Genomic DNA, 23586 nt, shown 5'->3' with positions numbered 1-23586 from the left:
CTTTTGTTAAGATGTCATAGTTTGTTTGTTTTTTCTAATGTGTGTGAGTTTGATATCTGAGTCTTTGCCAGTGCAGACGGATCAGGGCAGATTAGAATGAGAGTGGCTTTGCGAGGATGAAATCAGCTACTTGGGAAAACGGGGGTGGGGCAGGGAGGAGAGAGTTGGGGACGGAGGTATGTTTACTATCAAATCTACTTTCTTTCTGTCTGTGGACATTTTTCTCTTTCTCATTCTGCAGACATACGACCTGCCAGAAACTCACACAGCCTCCTTTTACACATTTTATGATCCCTCTTGCTGCTGAAGTTCTTGTAAGTCAGGTGCAAGTGACACCATAATAGTGCAAGGAGCCCGGGGCTTATTTCTCCTTATACACCATATGTTGAGCTGTCCTAAACAAGCGTTCATGTTTTACCCTGTGAATGTTTTGCATTTCTGTCCAGTATATCGTACATGTGCACATGTGCATGAATCGAAATGTGCTTATGTGTTTTCCTCCGGAGGGAAACGCTGCTCTACTTTCCCTCAACCTACCCATATGGCAAATATGTCATGCTGCTGCTTTCTACAGCCCAGCTCTCTGTCCTCACTCTGACTGAGCCTGATTTCTTCTACACAAACAGAGCTGGAAAGTTGATTACTTTAAAACACTTTAAAGTCTGCTGAACTAGTAAAGAGGCTAGTAAGGAGAAAAGACATGCACTTAAGCATTGTCTTTGTTTAGTTTGTGTTTTTATGGCTGATGATATCAAAGGGATAGTTCACCCTAAAATCCAGTTTACATATTTTTCCACTTGGCAGTAGTGCTGTTAGCTGTTTCTATCTACATAATTTTGGTATAAATCGTCCAGTTTTGAAAATATCTGCTCTTAAATTGGTTACCTCTCTTACATATAATTGAATTGCAGTGTCTTTCAAGAAATCAAGACACAGTTAGTTTAAAAACAACAACAAGAAACATGGCCAGTAGGAACTATTTTTGTTCTGCAGAGCTTCCCACCATCCATATCTGTAATAAGAGGCTCATGTTGGTGGAAGTTTGACAGGCTATAAACATTAATTGTGTCCTACCTCAGTTGAGCTAACTATGGGTTTGTGTGTGTGTGTAGACAAAAGAAAGAATGTGTGATTTCTGTATTGGGCTTGTAGTTAGCAAAGAAAAACTCTTGCAAATGAAAAGTGCTTTATCTTTTGACAATTAATTATTTCACCACATTTCATGGAAGTCGGGTACAAGAATTTAAGAGTTCCTGCATTTAAGTGCATAGTTTAATCTGACAGTGGTACAAAAGATGACGTCAAAACCAGACAATCATAAAAATATTAAATGGAGTTTCATCCATTTGTTTTCATGTCAGGTTACATTTTTATCCAATGCCGACATCAGAAAAAATATCAGCAATCTGAGCTCATGACAAGAAATTGAAGATAAGCTCTTTCTGGGACAGTGGCGCGGCTGCCCCTCTGTTGGTCTTCCTTGGTCTCTTGTGTTCTGGGGGCCTCTGGATGTCTGAAGTTTTGATCTCCTCCATACCTGCTTCATGCCCTGGAGGACGGGGCTGTGGCCCCCCACACCCTCTAGCAGATCATTACATGAAGGAACCTTTTAAATACAAGCATGCTCACGCTCACAGGTGTACACACGGGTGCTCACACACACAAACTACACCCTTTTTGGCTCCTACCTGAAAGCACACTGTGCACTGTCGATCTTACGTGCTGCACAATAATGTTTAATATTTAGTATTTACTGTTATATTCCCATATATCATCGTGATGTTGTTTATTATGTTGCTCTTTTTTTTTTCTTCTGCTTGTTTTTTCTTTTTTCTTTCTCAACAGGTGATCCAGGTGATTGATATGTGTATTTTTTGTCTGCCTATGTTGTTGGTTTTTGTTTTTTGCCCTTTATCCTCGTCCCTCTTCCCCGCTGTTTTTCTTTCCCTCTTTCTTTCTCCTCTTTCTTTTCCCCAGTCAAGTCTGTCCCGTATTTAGCAGGTTCAAATAAAATAAACAATAAAAGGTGAATCAAATAGACCAATGCGGCAAGGCTGGGATGGTCCATTTGGTAAAGTAAATCCGTTGGGCATCTTTCTGATGGCAAAAGAGCAAAACAGGACAGGCAAAAAAAAAGAAAGAAATTGAAGATAAGACATTTTCTGTGTAGAAGGAAAAATGTTTAAAGTTACAACATTAATTAAGACTATTGCAAACACACCAAAGTATAAGGTCTGCTTCCTTTGTGTTATTAGCTAAGTTGTCACAGGAACAGGAGTATATTACTGTGATCCTAGTCAGGGCTGTTGGTTGTTTTTCATTATAGTGGAAATTGTAATATGAGTAAACATAAAGTGGTTAAAAATGATTTACAGCCTAAATCTAGCCACCAGCTGTTGCCCAAGTGCTGGATCAACAGACAGAACGATGGCCCTGCAGCCAGAAGGACAACAACTTTGCCACATGAACTAAAAGCTGGCTTTGCCTTTTTTCCCTCTCCACACCCATAATTCAACTGACAATATAGCAAAACTGCTTACACATACATCAATTTGGTATTAATTTTATTCAAAAACTCTTGACCTGCCTGATGCAGTTGCAGCACCTCTGCAGTGCACTCATCCCAAGTATCTCCTTGTCTATGCAATAAGCCTAATGACTTTGAGGGCCACATTCATAATCACAGGGGTGGGCAGTGTCAGGCGGATTAGGACTCCAGATGGTGCTGTTACTGCCTGACTGTCTGTCTGGCAACGAATGTACAGCTGCGGGAGGTCACATGTTTTTACTACAGCGGTAAGCTCTGCCTCTGCAGCCGAGACGCACAGCATCACAGACTCCTGTCACCTCTAACAGCTGATACAGTGTTTCTGGGGTTTTAAGGTATGCTTTGTGTGCAGTGGGTGTGTTTTTAGTCTGCCTTTTATAGCAAAGTTTAGTGGACCATGCAACAGATGTCATGCTATCAAATTAAAGCTTAATGCCCGGTCTGGGAAAGAAAAACACTTCAGAGCTAACCATGACACCGCAGAGGTTAAACACTCCACCGTGTGTGTCCGTCCACTCATGCCCGGGTCACTGTGTGGGTTTGATCTGCCTTAGAGAGACTCCAGCTAGCTTCACTACACATGAGGGATAACACTTGCTGTTGGAAGAGCTCTCAAGTATGCTCATCTCATTTCCTCTCCTAGATATCACCTCAGCAGTGACACCGGTTGCATTTAAGAGCAACTCCCCAGGAAGCACAGCAGTCAGTGTTATCCCTTTTGACTGAAGCAGAGAGGTTGGCTTTTTTTTTTATGCCAGGCGTCAGCTGCTTGCACCCCTGGGTCATGGTACTCTGAACAAAAACCAGGGGATTTGCATAATTCATTACAGTCGCTGTGGAGCGGAGAGGCGACACAGGTGTCCCGGGCATTGTGGGAGAACGAGCATGTCTAAGAAGCCAAAGGTAAAAAGGAAAAAAAAGAAAATTACATACAACCTGTTCTTGAACCTGTTCTTGTTTCTGTGTAATCAGCAGCTTACTTCTCTCTTCAGAGCTTGTACTATTAGTTGTAGCACTGGATTGTTTTTCTCAAAGCTTTTTTTTATTGCTAGTGTTTTTTCTGTTTGTAGTGCTTGCTGCTTCCAGGTTTGTTTGTGATGACGTCGACAGTCTGCCGTACTGTATATCCTGTCTGTGAGGTCTGTTATCATGGGCCTATACTGCTGGAATTCCATGCAATATACATTAAGTGAAGCTTCGTTTTTAATCATGGGTTGTTGTGGGACTGTGTCTTGTATAAAGCCACTGATGCTGCAGGTGAAAGGCAAGCTGCAGGGTCATCTTTCTCTTCACATGTGAAGAGAACTCCAGCTGGTCCAGTGAAAGAGTCAAACAGCTAAATGCTTTGTGGCAGACTCTTTCTTTTATAGTGCAGGACCATTTACCCTGTGTTATTTTATATATATGGCAGTGTCGCTAAAGCTTTTGTCTTGTGAGTCCTCATAATTCCTTGCCTGCTTGTGGCAGATTTTGATTGTTTTGTTTTGTTTAGTTCATGAATTTTTAGAAGCAGTAAAGGAAGTTGTATTGTGCTGTTAGATTATATGATTATTTTTATATCATTGTAAAATGACTAAAAAGTGAATGTCTTTGTAAATCTTTGACTAATCTAGATGAAAATGCTAAGAGCATTTTTTTTAATTTACATTACATATTTACATATTTACATTTATTGGAATTTTTCTGTTAGGTGAGAAATGATGAGACAAGGCAGCACAAATAAATATTGCAAAGGTCATGCACTTAAACGCGCACGAGTGGGAAATCACTCGTAAAACCTTTGCCCCAGATCACGTGTGCTGTAAAACATCAGTAATGTAGTAGAATAAAACTTTTTTATTAACAAACAACAAAAAAAATAAAAATTCTGCACACACATAATATATTTCTAAATGTTTAGATTTTAGTTTAGTCCACAATCTACCACAAAGGTAGGTAAATTTGCAATGCTATATGATAAATTAACATAATATTATAAAATAGACCAGTACAGATTTTATTTTAGTATTTTGGATAGCAAGAAGCAAAACATAGAGGGAGTAGGATAATGACTCCTGTAGGCTGGAGCCTTCCTCTTCCCACATTGACTTCAAGCGACCAGATCTTCACAGTTTCTAACCATGTTTCATGTCAGTCATTTCTTCTGCTCTAAATCCTGGATTGGTTGAACGGCCAAAGCAGATTTAAATCTCCTTACTGAGAGAAGCAATCATTACAAAGTGAGTCAGGGGATCAAGTGGACATAAGCAATAACCCCTGTGGGTGTTTTTATGTGGAAGGTGGATTGTCATCCCTCCAGAATAAGGATGCACTCTACATAGAGAAAGACTGAATGGCACAAGGGACAATTGCCTTACAGCAAGACGCAGGTCTGCACAAAAGTGGATGAGACTACGTTGTATACATGTGCTGTGACAGGAAACTAAACTCATCGCGGTGTGTTCAGAGACATGGGTCTGAAAATGGACCAGTAACTAACCCAAATACAGTTTTTATAATCACAACCACTCAACACTTCTCCCCAGCTCTGTGGAGCTTTTTAGTGCCTTTGTGCTCTTTTTCTTTTTTAATTCACTCTCACTGCTTTCATAGTGTGAGATTATTCCCAGTTGTTCTTCTCAGGGGGGAAAAAAGGAACAAACAACTAATGGCAGGCAGTGTTAGTGATTAGATATTTTCCAGCCAACTAATATACTCATTGTATGAAATATACTAGTTGTAAAAAGGTCAACTAGTCTAAAGGATAGAAAACACTTAACATTCAAACTATTTTGTGTGTATTTTGTATGAAATCATTAATCACATCCCTTATTAATCAAATCATGTTTCAAATGTTGCTGAAATGTGCAGCACATGACAACAGGTGTAACATTGCAAAGAATAGTTTGCAGAACTTAGCTAATCTTAGCAGTGCTGGCAGCAGTAGTCCTGGTTTCTTCCAGGCTAATTTCCACACCACGGTGCAGAATGTGGTTACACCTGGCTTCATTTGTTTGGTTATTCCAGTTTATTCAGTCAGAGCCCACATGGCGCTGCAGCGCCGATTAGTGGCAGGTGGCACTGTAACATCTTTTGAACTGGTAATTGTCATTGTAGATGTATAAAAGAAGCTGTTGCTGTTAGCGTTTTTGGTGCCAAATAGCAAGGGCAGAAATGTTTAAACGTCTAATCGCACACATTCCTCTTAGTGACTAGCTGATGTGCTCAGTGGAGTCTTTCTCTCAGGAGCTGGTAGACAAAAACTGGACTACAAAACAAAGCTGTCTTATTAAACACATGGCACAGAAATATTTATCTAGTAAATATATATTTAACGACAGCTCCATGTCAGGACTGTTTCAATTATCTCTCTATGGCCAAAAGTTTAATGTAAGTCAAGAAATCAACATAAGTCAGTGTCTTAAGTGAGCTTGTATGTGAACTGAATTACCAGCTGTCAGGCCATACATTTAACTGATTAAAAATGAGTGGGCCCAGGCTCTGTGCCAGAACCGTTTGGAGTGATGAAAGTGTTTCTCTGTCTTTGTCCATCTTGTGCCATCAGTGGATCATACAACTACTGCATTTGATACTTATGAAAATGTGTTTGCACACACAGTGTGAGTGCATCATCCTCTTCTTGTGTGTTCCTGACCTACATGTGACTTTATTGGTCAGAGCAGTACCGATTTGATGACTGAAGAGTTTTTCCTATGAGTCCATGTGGAACAGCCGATGCGTTGATGTGTTCAGCGAGCGTGAAGTGAGTCAGTTTAGCACCACACACTGCACTACAGCCGCCAGAAGTTGTACATTGTTGTTGAGTACAGTAATAAATGCCAGCGCTTCGGACTTCATCAAGTGTTTGCTTCCCTTAGCTGTTCACAAACTCTGAGCTCATGATCTTCATTCCCTTTGGCGTGCTTGACAAGCTTCCTTTGTCTCCACGGACTAAGCACATCTTGGGACGGGTAAGATGGAGTCAACTTTTCAGTAAAGGCTTTGCGATTTCTTTGCTTTCTTTCTTTGGAAATTTCCTGTTCTGTTTTATGATTATTTTATTTTAAGAACAGATGAGAAATGTAAGTGGTGTGGGCGCAGGTTCAATGCTATTCTTAGGTTTGGTACACATGCTAGCGGGATGCCCTTTGGTGATGTGGGGGAAGCAGCAGTCGAACTGTCGAGATGCTCCGAGAGGCAACAGGAAGCAGAACAGCTGTGGCTTCTGTCTCTCTTTCTCATCCGTCTCTTTTTCTTTCTCCATTATTTTTCTCCGTGTATCTCTCTCTCATTCCCCCTCCTCTTCGTTCTCTCACCATCTGTAATTAGAGATGGTCCCTGGGCTCAAGTGGCCCTGCATGTACTGTAGCTAGGTAACATCAGTCAGATGTTGGCTGCAGGCCCTGTGGGTTTTATTAGATTAGAATCACAGTCAGGGGATGGATTCTCCAGCTTCATCTGGAAATTTTGCATCGGGATGCTATTCCACCTTAATCCTTTATACTCATTTTTATCTGGTGTAAACAGTAACTTTTGTTTTGTTATTTTGTTATTAAAAGTATCAGTACTTTATATTTTCTCAAAAACCCGTCTTTCAGTTTAATAAAAATAAGCCAAAACTTTCAAATCTGTGCTTTATTACAATAGATTTGTAAATGTCTTCATCCATGTTATTTATAAATGTAAAGCTATAGCAAGCAGAAATTATCTATGCCACTTTACGCCCAAAGATAACAAAAAAAGCATTTTTGCTGTTCAGTTATTAAGATGTCATAGCTTGTTTACAGAAACCAAACTGACAATACTGTAATTTCTTGATAAGGATTCATTTGTAGGTATTTGTAGGTTACCACTTGCATGTATTAAATTAAAGAAATTAACCCAAAAAAAGATATGTCTTAATGAATTTTAGGAGTACTGGGGGTAGACAGCAAGTAGTTGCTTCCTCTTTTTAAGATTATGTGTTTAAACTAAGACCCAGGTTGCCTGTAGTTTGCTTGAAAGACACCAACTTGTCTGCAAACACTTGCAAACTAGATAAACTGTGAAAAGTGTGACACAAAGAAGAAACAGAAGTTGTCTGCAATGATAAGATAAGATAAAGATAAGATAACCTTTATTAGTCCCACACGTGGGAAATTTGTTTTGTCACAGCAGGAAGTGGACAGTGCAAAAGTTATGAGGCAAAAATTAGAATACAATAAGAATAAATACAGTACACAACTGTACAGAATAGAATAAAATAAAATACTATATACAGTAGAATAAAATAAAATAAATATACAATAAGATAAAAATAGAATACAAATACAAATACTATATACAACTGAGTAAAAATACAACGATGACAGAAAGGATTATTGCACTTAGTATTATTGCATATGTATGGATGTGTGTGCTTGATCAGTTAAAGTCTTTATTATGGAGTCTGACAGCAGTGGGGAGGAAAGACCTGCGAAATCTCTCCGTCCCACACCGTGGGTGCCGCAGTCTCCCACTGAAGGAGCTGCTCAGTGCTGTCACAGTCTGCTGCATGGGGTGGGAGATGTTGTCCATCAGGGATGACAGCTTAGCCGCCGTTCTCCTGTCACTCACCACCTCCACTGGGTCCAGAGGGCATCCTAGAACAGAGCTGGCCCTTCGGATCACCCTGTTCAGTCTCTTCCTGTCCCCAGCAGAGATGCTGCCGCCCCAGCAGACCACGCCATAAAAGATAGCAGAAGCCACAACAGAGTCATAGAATTTCTTCAGGAGTGGGCCCTCCACTCCAAACGACCTGAGTCTCCGCAGCAGGTACAGCCTGCTCTGCCCTTTCCTGTAGAGGGCGTCTGAGTTATGAGTCCAGAAGCACAAGTTTTACTAGCCCTAGGCTACTATTGTGACGAGTGTTTGCAGACAAGTCAAGTTTATTTCTATAGCACATTTAAGAACAACAGCTTTGGACAAAGAGCTGCACATCTAATATAATCAAATAACATAAAAAAAATAGGACAAAATGACGGTTTACGAAAAGAATCAGAGAAAGTCAAAGTATTCACATCTCATTCTTATTGCAGTTTTCAAGCAGCTTAAAGTGTCTAATGTTGCCGAGTTCCTGATGAAGAAATAGGTTGTTCCAGAGTTTTGGAGCAGCACAGATATCTTCTGTGCTTTAAACTAGATTTAAAGATCATTTGCTCAGCAGACCTCAGTGATCTAGGCGGGAATGCGCAAACTTAAATGATCAGAGGTGTAAAATTGTGCCAACCTCTGGAATGCATTCAAGGCATTAAATAAACTCAATTCAGGAACTGATTGGCAGTCAGTGCGGGGATGCTAATATAGGTGATATGTAGTCTTGCTTGCATATGCCAGTTATGAAGCGTGCCGCAGCATTTAGGACCAGCTGCGGTTGGCTAAGCAGCTGAACCTGAATAAAAACTATTACAGTAGTCAAGTCGAGGCCTAAGTTGACCCGATTCTGGCTCCAGCTTTATATTTTTTTATACAGACACAGGACTGATATCAAGCTTTTCATCTAACTTGGGACAAAAAAGTTATAAACACATTGATTTTATTTCTGTCTAACAAATCAGCTAAAAAAACAAACATGAGTACTGAATTTGGATCCAAAACCTTTAAAATTCAAGCATTTGACTACATGTGAATTTATGCAATAACTGCTGATTGTCTCAAGACTTTGCAGGATCATCTGAGTACAGTAAATATGTTCTTGTGAAAGTAGGGTAAGAAAATCAAATTAAATTAAATGGTAGATTTTTTGTACGGGGATTTTTTTATCGACAAAAGGATTCATTTAGCAGTTCTTGAAAGCCTCTTGGAGAGTTTCATTTATATAATAGCATTCTTGGCAGGGCAGTCGCCCTTAGGAGGGGCCTGTCTGACATTTCCTCAGTGATCTAATTGTAGTGTATTTTAGCCCATTAGTGGTCTATTAAAGTTTGCTAAACATCATTTGTATGCCTTGTTATTTGCACTTTTGACAGAAAACAAAACACTGTTCATGTTGTTAGTGATTGTCTCCATCTCTGGCGATACGCCTCGGTCATAATCAATCAATTATCATCAGTGTCTGCTATTGCTTTGTCTCTTGTTTATGATGTCTTCAGTGTTATGATGTTGTATTGATATAAGGCGGATTAACTCATGAACCTGAGTGCTTCATCACTTGCAAGTGCGTGCGGCAGTGCTGAGAGGTTGTCTTTTGGGCTATTTACTTTGAGAGTGGTAGCGAGTGTGAAGTCACACTAGCATGAAAACTGTCCACTCCTGGTTTGGTGGTCCGGTGCCTCAAGAGACTATCCTGTTACTGAGTGTACACAGGTGTGATCCGTTCGCTTAACCCGATACATCGAACTGCTCTCATCTGACTTGCTTGAATTGCAAAACTGAATCTTCGTTTCTTCTCTTCCTCTGAAGATGCTTGGAGCAGAGGGAGGCTGATCTAAAAATAGTGAGATGTAAAGACCACGCTTGGTAATGAATTATGCATAATCACTAAGCTTCAGTAAATTTTCTAATAGCTTCCTAGAATTTTTTTAAGTGGTTACATCCCATCATCTTCAATGTAGTTCTTAAATCACAAAGTCTGTTAGCACCCAGATGATACTGTAGGTATGATAGATGAGGGACAAGCTAAAGAAGCAGGGTTACTTTAGGGTTTGAGGAGTATTACAGGTTGACAGGTGTGGAGATTTTGGAGTGATATTATATAGCACTCTCACCAACATGATGAATACTCAAAATAACATTTTTGATAATGGCAATCGCCATTTTTAAAAACTTGAAGAAGAGGCACTAAGCCTCCACTGGTAAACAAATGGTGTCCCAGTATATAAAATGGTTTCTCCTCTTCATTACCAATCTGGATATATAGTATATTTGGCCTTCTACCATATTTAAAGCTTGGAACGCTTTTAATGTCTTGGTTTCAGGTAGTAGAGCTTGTTGTCCATTAATCAAAAGGTCGATGGTTCGATCTCCATCACCTTCATGTGCTAAAGAGTCCTGGCAACTATTTCCATCTTTGTGTGCTGAAATGGAAGCGCCAAACTGAAGTCTTATATATTTTGCAGTAAGTGAAGTGCACAATTTTTCTTAATTAGGCTTTTATGAAGCATCGCCTTTTTTATTTTTTAAAAAGGCTTTAATCTCAAGCTTGAAAGCAAATGCACCTCGCCAAATTAAATAATTAGACACATAACCCCCATTGAAACCCCTTTTTGTTTGTACACTTCTGCAACAGTGTCAGTCTAAATCAGCGGTCTCCAACCTTTTTTGCGCCACGGACCGGTTTATGCCCAACATTATTTTCACGGACCGGCCTTTAAGGTGTCGCGGATAAATACAACAAAATAAAACTAGTACCAGTACCGAAAAAAAGATTTATTTATAACACACGTGAAAAGACCCAGGAAAACCGAGTTAACGATAAAAACAATAACAAAATAACGCTGAAAACCGATAAAAACCCTGAAAACCATACATTTCACACCTGAGCCTCAACTCTCGCAGCCCGGTACCAAACGACTCACGGACCGGTACCGGTCCGAGGCCCGGGGGTTTCTGGACCGCTGGTCTAAATATCCAGCTGGGCACATTGGAAGGAAATTCCCATGAGCTGCTCAATGTTAAAGGAAACATGTTCAAATTAAATGTTCTTCATTCAGACTCAATTTTAAATAAGCACCTCTGCAAAAGAGCAGCACAAGGTCAAATAAAACAGATGGTTTTGAATATTAATATACGCAAAAGATCGCAGCTTCATCAAATCAGGTCAGCCTCCACAAGGTGACTCTTTTTTTAACTATGGAAGGAAACAGCTGTTGGTATTGTCTTTTTTTTTTCAAAAGTGAATGAAATTGGGATGTTATATTGATTCCTCTCCCATGGTCCAATTACTGTATGCTGGTTTTGTAAGCTGTCCTTTTTGGCCTTTATGTACTTGTCAGTGTGAGGGCCTGCTGACGTCATTGTGTGCATGTATACTGATCAATAAGCCAAAGGCAATGCCGGCACTCATTTCTGTGGCAGAAGCAGAAGACATTGATCTGTCAAATCCCGAGCTGATAATCATAGTGATGCCTGCTGGCAGTGAAGAATGCTATTATGTTGTGCTATATTTACTTTATAGCAAAATAAAACAACTAATCTGAACTGTAACTTTATTAATTTGACATCGATTACACGATTACACATTTAAATAAACTTCTCTGGCCTAAGCATAAAATCTTGGCAGGGTTGGCTGGAGCCTCATCGCTAGATAAACATGTTGTCATTTTTATGCATTACTTTAATTTAGTAGGATCTTAAAAATCTCTTTTTATTTAGAGTTTGCAGAATATACCCTGATTATTGTGAATTGTTGGCAGTATGTAGCGGATTTTACATGCAGAAGTCACTTTTGGTACACGTTCAGAGACACGGTATCACACTTTCTGATCAAATGTCATCACGCTCAGCATGTTAAGGTTTTTGCCTCTAGCATTTAGCTTAATTAGTCTGCCTTTCACCTTCTCACCTTGACCTCATGTTGCCATCAACAGGGTTTAGGTTAGATCTGAAAATATTAATGTGCAAAGGTTTGAGATACTCTAGATTTGTGTCTCTCATACTGTACCACCAGGAAGGCTTCTGCTCTGCTTCTAATTCATCATGCATGACAGTAACTCCAAACATACAGCCACACAGAAACATTGGGGAAGAACAGGAAGTCCTGCAACTGTGTAAAATGTGGGCCAAAGGCTTTAAAGATCTTACAGATTGTACACAAGTGAAGCAAAAAGAACCGGTGCTACTTTGAAGGCAAAAAAGTATCAGAGATCAAAGAAAATATCAAAACCGACCATCAAAATTTGAGCTCATGCTGCCAATTGAATGAAGCCTGTCTGTACATAGAGATGCCATCCTGCCCTTGATGAGGACATGTTGTTCACATTTAATGAAGGACTAGGAGCTTAAAAACAAGGTGACTGGACTGGACTAACAGAGAGTGCACATTTCCACACAGTCAGGAAAAAAAACCCATAGAATAAATGTTTTATTTTACATATAACCTTTTCCCTGAAGGATACATTTTAATGTAATCCCCCTCATATCACAAACATTTAAATTTGCAACTATTTTTCCAGTAGACTGTAACAATTAATTATTTTTTGAATTATGTTACTCTAATTTTGGAAAATCTTTGGAAAACACTGGTCAAGACTATTAGAAAATGTACTTTGTAACATACTTTTATTACCTAAGGGACAAAAATCTTTTTTCTTTGTCAAGGGGCCAGAAAAATGTACAAACATCTGTTTAGTAAGGCGACATAGTCAATACAAAAATAGTATAAAAACCAATCATGCTTAGTAACCCTCCCATGATACACATACTGATTCATGAAGAATGACACAATTGAAAGAGTCAAGACGCATTTTTTAAATGATTTTATATTACACAACAGTGGAGTTCAGCTCCAAATAAAAGAAATAGAGCTTAAAACCACTGTTGCAGTGACATGAGGATGACTATACCACGGTGTGTCACATGCCGAGCAAACACCCTGAATGATAATCCTCAGAAAGGGGTTAACCCTGATCAAACCAAATATTCACAATATAATCTAGGATTTAGGCTGGGCTGCCCAAAACAACATTTTCTCTCCATCAAAAAGGGGAAAAAAAAATACAAATCTGCGTTTACCAGAATGTCATATGAAGCTCAGAGCTTGTATAATCATCCAGGTTGTGTCATGGTCCTGGGCCATGTGGGCCCAGTATTCTTAGTTCCTTGTATTTTTGTATTTTGTTCCTTGCTTAGGCCATGTTTTCTGAGTTGCCCTGTTGTGTTGTTCCCTAAGTGTTTTCCCTTCATGGCTTTTACCCCCTGTGTGCCCCTCTGTGTATCTGTGAGCCCTCGTCTCTCCTTATGTTTTATTCCATGTTTCCCCTGCCCATTATGTCTAAGTTCTCCCCGTGCTCTCTCTCCCCCCTGTGTGCCCTCTATGTATTTATGAGCCCTCGTCTCCCTTTGTGGTTGTTTCATGTTTCCCCAGCCCGTTATGTCTGTGTTTTCCCCGTGCTCTCTCTCCTCCTGTCTGAACCTCTGTGCACTTCCTGTTTACTTTGTGACTCTCACGCCTGTACATGTCATGTTCAGTTCACCCCGCCCTGTCTCGTTATGATTATCAGTGTCACCTGTGTTCCCCGTGTGTTCCCACTTTCCTCGTTAACCCTCTGTGTATTTCTGTCTGCGTCTCCCTCTGTTCGGCGTCGCGTTCTCCCTCATGCTGTGTGGATTTCCCTGTTTCGCTCTCCTTGTGCTTTAGTTTTCCCAGTTTAGTTTATTTTGTATTGTTTCTCGTGGCCAGCAATAAAGCTGTGTTTTTTGAGTTCATCCCCGTGTGTGTGAGTTTTGCGATTGGGTCCTCATCCTGCCTGCCACACAGCGATCCATGACAGGTTGGACATTAAATGGCACAACTGCTTACTCACTTCTCATCTGTGCGTTTCAGTTTGTATTTTTCCACTGACTGTGCTGCATTCCCCTGTTGTTGCTCCCCTTTTTGTAACCAGAAAATTAAGATTAGTTAAAGGTTTATTTTGCAAACTTATGACTAAGATTTTACGTCACGTGTTGAGTCATGTTTTACCACTATTAGATTACTGAACATCTCAGCCTGTGTACGATCTGACGTAACAGCAATGTGATGAAAAAGCACACATCACAGCTTCGTCACTGGCTCTGATCATAAAGAGATGGATCTGAGTTTCTTTAGAGTAACCGCTGCAGTTTTAAATGCCAGTTTACATGGCTATAATGTCAGACATGTAAGGGTTGTTTTTTTTTTTTTTACCTTACTTTTGTGTCATTAAAAGACCAAACGGAAAATTTCCCACTTTTTTCCCCACTGATGATGAAAGCAAATATAGCATTCTGTCGATGTCGCGAACGTAATCGCTTCCTGACGTTTTCTAAGCAACATGTGTTTAGACTAAAGTTCAAGCCCTTTAAGCCTTTGTCTCTACCGAGTGTAACCTCTTGAAGGCGAAGTGGAACACATGTAAACTTCCCAGATCACACACTCACACACAGACATAAAAAGCTTCTGCAGCTGCTTTTGGTGCTTTCTGGAATTTTCAGGCCGGCCCTTTCAGTCGGAGATCTTACTTCCTAACTAGCTGTATGTGTGTGTGTGTGTGCGTTTGAGACAGAGAGTGTGTGTGTGGGAGGGGAGAGGGGCACGGGGGCTTGTTTTTGGGGCTGGAGGACGGCCGCAGTGCTCCAAAGGAGTGCTCTCGCAGCGTGGGAACGACGCTTGTCTTTTCTCTGCCTCTCAGGGACTAAAGTAGGCCAAAGAAGGACTGAGAGGAGCTAACTTTCTCCTCCAGATCCAACTTTTGCTGCTCAGGCTACAGAAGCAAAGCTCTGGAGCCAAGACAAGGGGATTTGTAGGAGTGAAGCAGTCAGGCTGGTAGGAGTTCCTGTACTCCGTGAGAAGATGGGCAGCAGCTGAGGAGATTTTCTCCCAGCCCGGCTGAACAGCAATAGCAGTCAACTGGGCAGAAATGTATCACTCTGGCAGTGAGGAGTCAGATCTGGTAAGTTTGTATAAACATGCTTTCTGCCGTGTCCTTTTCTGAGCCTAGCTTCTTCTTTACTTTAGACAAAGAGGGAGGTTCTTGTTGGAGAATGGAAGATATCAATGTGATATTTAAAGGGGTATCATCACACATAAGTGATATTTTACTCCACTGGTGCTTCAACAGAAAGTTAGTGAGGCTCTTTCTCAAGTTGCACATGTTAACTCTCATGCAGCATGCTCTTAAGACAAAGAGACTCGTGTGAGCAACCAGTATGAATTTGTGAGCACCGCTGCACGACCACTGCTAGCCTGTAGTGAGGAAATGAGATGGTGTTTAACAAATGGGGAGAGGGAAAGAAAGTCAACAGCCAGGAAGAGGTAGGTTTTTATATACAGAGACCGGTAGAGAGCACATACCTAGGCTCAGCCTGAATGTTTTGTTTCAAAAAGAGGTTCTTAAAGAGTATAAATGAGTGAATGTCATGTCCAAGAGACTTTCTAGTTAGTATCTCAAATATTTACTGTTCTGGTTGTGTGTGCTTCATGTCTTTGTGCGGGTGAATGAAATGATTACAGAAACCTTTAAAGTCTGCCTTTTGGCAGTGGTTGTCATAAATAAAATACCAGTTTGATAACACACATCCTAACAAGCAGGGTTTAGACCCCAGGAGCTTCATTTCAGATACTGGTGTAGAAGCCAAACACCTCAACAGTACAAAATTTATCAGGTTGAATTTAAAGACAATGAAAATATTTCCATTTGATGAAACGCTTCAAGTATAAAAAAATTAGATGTAAAGTTTAAAACAATTACACACAACAGTAAACAATCTGTTTTAAAGAAGTTGGAACAAAATCATATAGATTACATTTTGCATGGATTATGCAGAAAACCAAAGGGATTTTTCGAGACTTTCCTTTGGTGTGCCAAACCAGGCTAACTAAAGCAAATAAATCATAGCTGCAACATTTAAATCACCTTCTTTATGCTGAGCTGTCAAATCAGATCTAGTCTGATAAACACAGGACCTGTGGAGGTCACTGGCACTAGGACATCTAGTAGGGGCTCCTTTAGGGTTTGTAGCCAGTGGGGTGGGGACTACATGGCTCGGGCTTGTTCTAGCACATTTATGGATGCTCACTCAGCTTGGGATCTCAAGGGTTTTGACTGCAGTGTCATCATGTTGAGTTTTTGTCATCTTCCTTGAGCAGTTTTTGTGCTGTGGTGTGCTAGAGAGAAAATGCTCCCATCCACATGGATTCCAGGACTAACACTTTCCCAGCAGCAACGTTAAGCAACGCTCTGCTGGGAAAGTGTGTGTTTATTATTCATTCTTATTCTGTGCATATGTTCGTTGGGTCCATGTTCTGACTTTGTGGATGATTTGTAGCTATATGATAAACTATCTGATTAGCAAGTTGGTTGTCTTCACACATCCACAGAGAAGCATTTGCTTGATTACACGAGGTGCGTGTTCTCGGGTTGTGGTGTGAACCTAGCTCTTTTGACTGACTGAACCCACTCTCTACGACTGCCTCCACTCGACTTGGCTTATCAAGCAGCACCGTCTTTTCCAAGCGTGTAAGTGTTAGTGTGTGAATTTCTGTGTGCCACTGAGAGCTGTGGATAGGTGAGTTTACAGGCCTGATTATGAAGAGCTGTTTGGAAGATAATAGGTCAGAACATGAATTTGAAGCAAAGGACAAAGTGTGTTTATCATATACACTTAAATATTGTAGAATTACCATCAGCCAGTTGTTCCACTGCACTAAAGGTAAATTGCACCCTTTATAGAGTTGAATACATATTCAGGGTTTATTTTTAATAAATTAGAGCTTTTCACTAATCCTCTGTGTATGTAGGGTTGGGGGCTCTGTATATATAGCAGACTAAAGTAGCGAGGTTTGAAGGGAGGTTTTTTTCTTTAACTCAGAAGTGGTTGGGAAATCCCAATTTGTTCCCAACAGGTCAGTTTTTCGGAAATCGGTCCAGAGTATATAATTTGTCGGTAAAATAAATGAGGCTGAAATACTATACTTGTGCACAGTGCCAGTTGTAGTATGATTTGTTTTACACCACTGAAGATGGTTAGCAGCTCGTGCTGCTCTCTAAGCCAGGTCTCATCAATCATGTGTCTGCTTTGTACACCAGGAAACTGTCAGAATATTGATGATGCAAGTAAAAAATAGCAGCACAGAGCAGCCCTCAGTCCTTTTTACCGTATCCCCCTTATCAGATATTTCATACGGTGATGCTGTTTCTTCACAAAGGAACCAGAGTGTGAAGAGGGAGGAAGAAACTAGATCTTGCTGTGAGGGGATTCACTGCTAATGAGACCAATTTCTCTCAAAGGACGTTTGCTGCTGGTTGTAGGTAAAAATTTACTGGGGGAAAGGGATTAGCACATAATCTGCAGTTGTAGGGGACCCGTTACTCTGCATTTGTCTTGCTGTAGTGTTATAGAAACAGTGCAGCAGAATTGGAGCAAACATCCCAACAGTACATGTTCATTTGTAAGTCATGTAGTCATAACAGCTGAGCACAGAACAGTGCCTAATAAGGATAAATGAGTATGGGTTTATGGGGAGCTGTTGGCCTGTTATCAGACAGAAATGTCAAGTCGTTATATTTCACTTCCATCTCGAGTCTGACACTGTCTACTCTGACTCGGTGGGTATCTGGTTTTCTACAGCTAGTCTCTAGAGACCCCTGAAACTAACATCAGCCTTGCCAGGTAGTCCTTTAGGTAAATGTAAGTTCTCTTTAAGTTGTACTAAAATTTGTTTGAAGTCTACTGAATCTACTCTGACTTTGATATATTTGTTGTGTGTGATTGTTTTATTTGTGTGACTGTGATTATAACTACAACAGCTCTTTCATTTCACTGAGAACTTTTACCCAGTTTCTATAAGTTGTATTAAAAATGCTGACGTACAGAGTTTGCTGGGTTTCTAAAAAAAAGTAAAAACCTGCCAAAACAAGCTAACACTGCCTGTTTTATGGTGTGTAGCTTGAACTGTTTGATGACGGTGTTAATCTCGCCCATGGTTCTGATTGGCTTGTCCTTCTTTTGGTGCTTATTGGACCAGTGTTTTTTGTTTGTTTGTTTGTTTTTGGGGGGGTGTATTTTTAAATCCAAAAATATTTGTTTAATATCTCAATGAGGACAAAGCAGTCAACTTGGTGGAGTGGACAGATTAAAGAAGTCTGTAGCAAAGAAAGACAACTACTCTGACTTGCATCATAAAGTTTCAATTGCAGGTTTTAGCAGTCAGTTGTTTGATGGAGACTGAATTCAATAAAATAGCCATACATGGTACATACAAACTTTTCATTTAGCAACAATGTGTGAGGTTGTTATGCAGAAAAATATTGTTACACATTAGTCATTACTTCTTTTTTTTTACCAGTTAACAATATAAACCTGAGGCTACACTCCCACATACCAACACAAATCCTTATTTTAATGAGGACACACATATGAGCTTCCTTTTAGTGTTTACGTATGAATACAAACCCGACTACGCAAAGCAAAGTCGAAAAGGGACTTCAAAGCGATCTTTAAAGTGATTCTACTTTAGAAAGGTGAACAGGTAGAAAAGTCTGACTGCTCATCTTTGTTACCTGTTGAAGTTCATGCTCTGGCTGCTGGTCTTAGGTCAGCATGCACTCAGCTTCCTGGGTTCTTGGCAACATTTATGTTAGCATGATGTGTTTGCAGAGTCTTGCAAAGAGCCATAATTGTGTTAGCAGTATAATGCAATAAAAATGCAAGTAATGTCCAGATCTCCTGTAGATCGCACTACCATTTTCCTCCTCTGCCACATGAAATGTAATCAGCTGATTGCAGCTTGAGTGAATCGTCCCAGCATGCAGATACCTAAAGAAACCTTTTAAAACAAGTCACGGCACAGTTGTAACTGCAATATAGTTACTTAATTTAGTGCAATAACACTCCAAAGGTTGATTCTGTTCATCTGGACGCAGCGTTTCCAGTGGGAGAAACGTTTCGTCACTCATCCAAGTGACTTTTTCAGTCTCACCTGACTGCAGTAACACATTATCCAAGTTCATTCTATCTAACATTCACACTCCGATGAATGCATCTGAGAGCAACTTGGGATTCAGTATCTTATTGAAGGATACTTGGAGCAGCCAGGGATCAAATGACCAAACTTCCGATTGTAGATGACCTTGTGTACCCACTGAGCTACGGCTGCCCCAACCGTTATGTTGTTCTTCTTATCTTGTTTTCAAGTAACCAATCATTAAAAATAATCAGGGATAATTTCCAGTGTACTCTTTCTTGCCGATTCCTCCCTGTTTTGGTTAGTTATCTTATTCAGTAGTGATGTCTAATATTAGTTACAGTTGAATAGTTCAAAAGTTTCCCTTTTATATGTTTTCCTCTCATTATTCTAAAGTTTATCAATGTTTTGGTCTTACTTTATGTGACCAGTGATCAAAGGCCAGTGAATAAATGCATGTTTGAAATGCATACCTCCTCTCAAAGCGACCTGCCACGAGGCTTCTTACCAAGTTTCTAACTAGCCTTTAATCATGGTGCACTCCGGGATCCTGTCATGTAATCGACAGCCAGTGGGTCCATCACCTCGATGGGATGGTGCACTTATCTAATGCACTGGCACATGGAATGCTGGGTAAACACTTTCTCAGAGGCCTGTCAGTGTCACCTTGACGTCCATGCAGCCAATCCCTCTTTTGCAACGGCAGAGAGATCATTAGTCCTCCCCCATTTCTGTCTCTCTCCTTATTTCTTTCATGCACACTTTCGTTGTCTGTTACAAATGTAGCAGGAGTCTGTTTCTGTCTAACTTTCCTGCTCACTTTGCAGTCATTCCTGTGTTCTGTGTTAAATATTAGTAACCATTCCTTGTAGCGGTCACACATCGCTCACACTTGGCTGTCATGTCTGCTCCCATTGTCTTCGTTTGATGAAGGAGACGCTGTTTGTGGAACGATGATTTAATTGACTTTGTGTAGTGGCTTTGAGTGAAGTGGCAGTGATGGACAGATGGCTGGGAAAAGAAGCTTTGGTTCCAGCCAAGAATGAGTCATGCCAAGCTTGAAACTGCAAGCACACTCGCTCAGCCTATTGTCAGCCCACTGTAGTCAACTACAGTCTGTGTGCCTGAGCTGTAGATGGCTTGGCATGAGCAGTAATCTTCCTTCTTCAGCAGGATATGAGTTACAGTACGGTATACTGACCACAGTATCTCAGTTTTACAGTGATTGTATGCTGCATCTTAGAATTTATGTTGTGGTTATTTGTTTGTTAAGTTAGCAGACTGCACAATAAACTGCTGATTTTTGATTCCTTCTTTAAATAACTTTTATCTTGGCTTTGCTCTTTAGGATCAGCAGTGCCCCCTTGCCCTCCAACTTTTAAGTGTTTGTTACTCATTTCTGATTGGATATATTTGCAACTATATCTTACACAATTGCCACATTATCCCATCAGCAAAATATGCAATTAGTGCTAGGTTTTTTTAAAAAAAAGCCTGGCAGATGAATAAATGAGCCTGGGTAGATGCACCTTTAGCTGCAACAAGCAGTTCATCACAAAATGCTGTCGGTCTCACCCAACTGAGATTTAAACTGGCATAATGAGTGGTCTCACTGTCGTTATTTCACTAATCTGCATATATACAATTAAATTGCCACCAGTGGAAGTACTAAAAGATAGAAATAACTCATATGGCAAGAAGCAAACACATTAATAATCCAGAACTGTGACAAAGTCGTTGTAAAGTGGGATGAAGGGCCCAAAATAAACAAAACAAATACCAGCACAGTGCTTTGCCAGCTGTTGATGAGTCACTGAAGGCACATGACAATTCTCTTCATCCTTCAGCAACAGAGTCAAGGAAACCCAAGCCGCTGAAAATCTCAAGAGAGAGAGAGATGAGAGATAAAAGAAGCAGAGTAAGAGGTCAGGATGGAATCCGAATGAATGGGAAAAGGTGAAATGAAGTGCAAACAGGAAAAAGGAATGTGAGAGGATATTTAGGAAACCACAAGAACAAGGGACATGAGTGCAGACATGAGTGAGAGTGCAGTGCTGAGCTTGAGTTAGGTCGCAGAGAAAGAATCGAGAGTAAAACTGGTAAAACTGACTAAAAAAAAGGCCAGCGTGAGCACTTTATAGCCTGCTTAAATAGACTCCATGTTCTGCATGGCTAAAGCTCTCTTTTTTCCATAGTGGACATGTACTGTATAGAGTAGTAGCAGCAGACTCTAAAAATGAAAATAGAAGCTCTCGGATCATGAAGAGATTCCCTGGTGTAATGGCTTCACCCAGCGTAAGTGATTGTGTCAGATATAAGAGGCAGCAACAACTGAGTCAGCTTCCTCTTTCACTGTGGATATTTCCACTGTGATTTGTATGTTCTAGTGTAATGATCGCCATCCTGTCGCTCCATGTAGAGGTCAGTGGCGGTCTTGCAGCAAGTACCTCGGTCTAAATAAATTAATAAAGGTGATGTAGATATTTAAGGACCTCTCAATTCCCCACCTCCACTTTTGCCCATTCTGTGTGCTGCTTTTAAACAGTCTCATTTTTGCACTTGATATGATGTCAGGACCTAATTGGATACTGGATACTTCTTGTGGGAAACATAGATGTCGGTAGCAATTTTTGAAAACCATTCTAGTCTTTGTTGTGACAACTCGCAGCATAAATGAAAATACTTGACCTGTTGGGAATAGTCTCGGCACAGTACTAGCGTTTCACTTCCTCAAGCAATGCTATTTAGTACTCAAGTGTCTCGTATCATATTTGGTGGCAAATGTGATGTGATATGTGGCTTTTTGCAGAGCATCAAACTGCTGCGCTCGCTCAGATGTTTGTTAGCGGTACACCGAATTTTCATCTCCTTTTGATGGTGACGTGCTCACCCAATCTGCTGGGTGAGCCCAGATAGAAAGAGAGTACTTCTCCTTATGGATCAGCGCGACACCATACTGCTGTTAGATTATTATTAGTGTCCTGTGTGTGGTGACACAGTGCTGTCAGTATCACAGGTCAGGCGTGTCGGGCAGCCGGAGGCTTGTTCTGTCGCTGCAAGTTTCCATCAGAGCGCAGCCTTCACAACTCCACCAGCCTCCTCCCCGGGCTCCACAGCTCCACGTTCAGAGCATCTGTGCCCTGCCCTTAGAGCTCTGCGGGCCAGTGTTGAGCCACCAGAACAAAACATATGTGACCCTCGCATGATTTCATAGTGCTGTGGACTGGTCTACTGAACTGCTGCATTTGAGGATATGTCATGTTACGAAGGTTCTCATGACACCTTTTCTTTTAACTCTGAGTGTGCACTGGCTTTTGTTTTGTCCACCCTTTCTGTTCATTTGGTTCTAAACTATAATCAGATAAGATTAAGATTAAGATAATTGGCCTTAACAATATACAATTACATTAATTATCCTTCAGCGTTTTCCTTTGTGTACAGAGTGTCACGAAGTGCCTGTATTGGAAAGACCTAAAGTAAATGGATTCCTGTCATTTGTTGCTTTTGATAAACACCAATGATTAGCGTGTCATTCAGAGACCTACAGTTAGTGCTCCTCAGGGAGTTGCTTCACTGGCCAGTTTAAATCGCTCGTCCCACAATTTGACCCCTGACTCAAATGAGCACAGTCTCCTGACAGGTCACACTGACACACATCATGTGTCAGCAGAGCAAAAAAAAAATCATTCTGAATAATCCTTCTGCAGGGTTTAACTTCTGCTAGTCCTATATGAGGATGGGAAATTTTTAATTAACGTTGTAATTATTCTCATTTGTCCTTTGTGGCTTTGCAGTGCTCTGCTCACATGTAATGAATCAGCACTGATCTGACAGGAGAGGATTTAGAGCAGCTTTCACCTCACAATCCCTGCTGCTGAGAGCAGAGGGAAGAAGACATAATTAAAAAAGATACAGTATATTAAACTTACTTCAGCATAATGCATACAGTGCAGTGCTAATTATTCTTCTTATTTTCTTTCTATAAAATGTCCAAGGTGGGCATTTGCTCCGCAGTTTAAAGTCCACAGATATTGATCTTTAGAAAGTGTGTACAAAGACACCTCAGACAAGAAGTTATACAGAGAAAACATGCTGTACTTGTTTCATTAATGTTGAAAACACTGGGTTTTTTTAATCTGTTTTGTTTTGTTTTTTAGACTCACAGGAAATATGAACATCGACATGTTCAACATGATTATCTACAAGCCTGCTCCTTAATTCCTCTAATTTCTTAAATAAAAAGCCAAGTGGTTCAAAGGCAAAGCTTCTTTTAGGGACTCCCTGAGCAGCTGACCTTGAAGTAACAATGATGCAGAAAATACCCACAATTAAAAAGCTGATAACAACAAATTTCTGGCATTTTTGCTTTGAAATGAAAATGATGAACTGACTGCCAGAGCAGTTTATTTTCTGTCAGTTGATTATATGATAACTTCCAGCTCTACCAACAGTTTTGTTT

The 23586-nt window shown here is 40.4% G+C and overlaps 1 protein-coding gene across 8 annotated transcripts in view; it reads left to right on the top strand.

Annotated features, from left to right (window-relative positions):
• The window catches only part of cacnb2a (calcium channel, voltage-dependent, beta 2a), a 79678-nt gene that overhangs the window by 21857 nt on the left and 34235 nt on the right, over positions 1-23586 (top strand). The window contains exon 1 of one of the 8 annotated variants that reach the window (XM_086306473.1): positions 3419-3451. The exons of 5 other annotated variants lie outside the window; for them this stretch is intronic. In XM_086306473.1, coding sequence (XP_086162599.1) covers positions 3434-3451 — 18 coding nt within the window. In that variant the 5' untranslated portion in view covers positions 3419-3433. Of the gene's footprint in view, positions 1-3418; positions 3452-6342; positions 6499-14816; positions 15115-23586 lie in introns of those variants that run through there. 2 more of the 8 variants (XM_086306467.1, XM_086306472.1) reach the window with 2 other exon arrangements.

The sequence above is a fragment of the Aulonocara sp. 'chitande type north' Nkhata Bay genome, linkage group LG9 (assembly GCF_057382095.1).
Source record: "Aulonocara sp. 'chitande type north' Nkhata Bay isolate Kocher_YH1m ecotype deep benthic linkage group LG9, A_spYH_male_GT1.1, whole genome shotgun sequence".
NCBI classification, from domain to species: Eukaryota; Metazoa; Chordata; class Actinopteri; order Cichliformes; family Cichlidae; genus Aulonocara; species Aulonocara sp. 'chitande type north' Nkhata Bay.
This window is presented reverse-complemented; position numbering and strand designations above follow the sequence as displayed.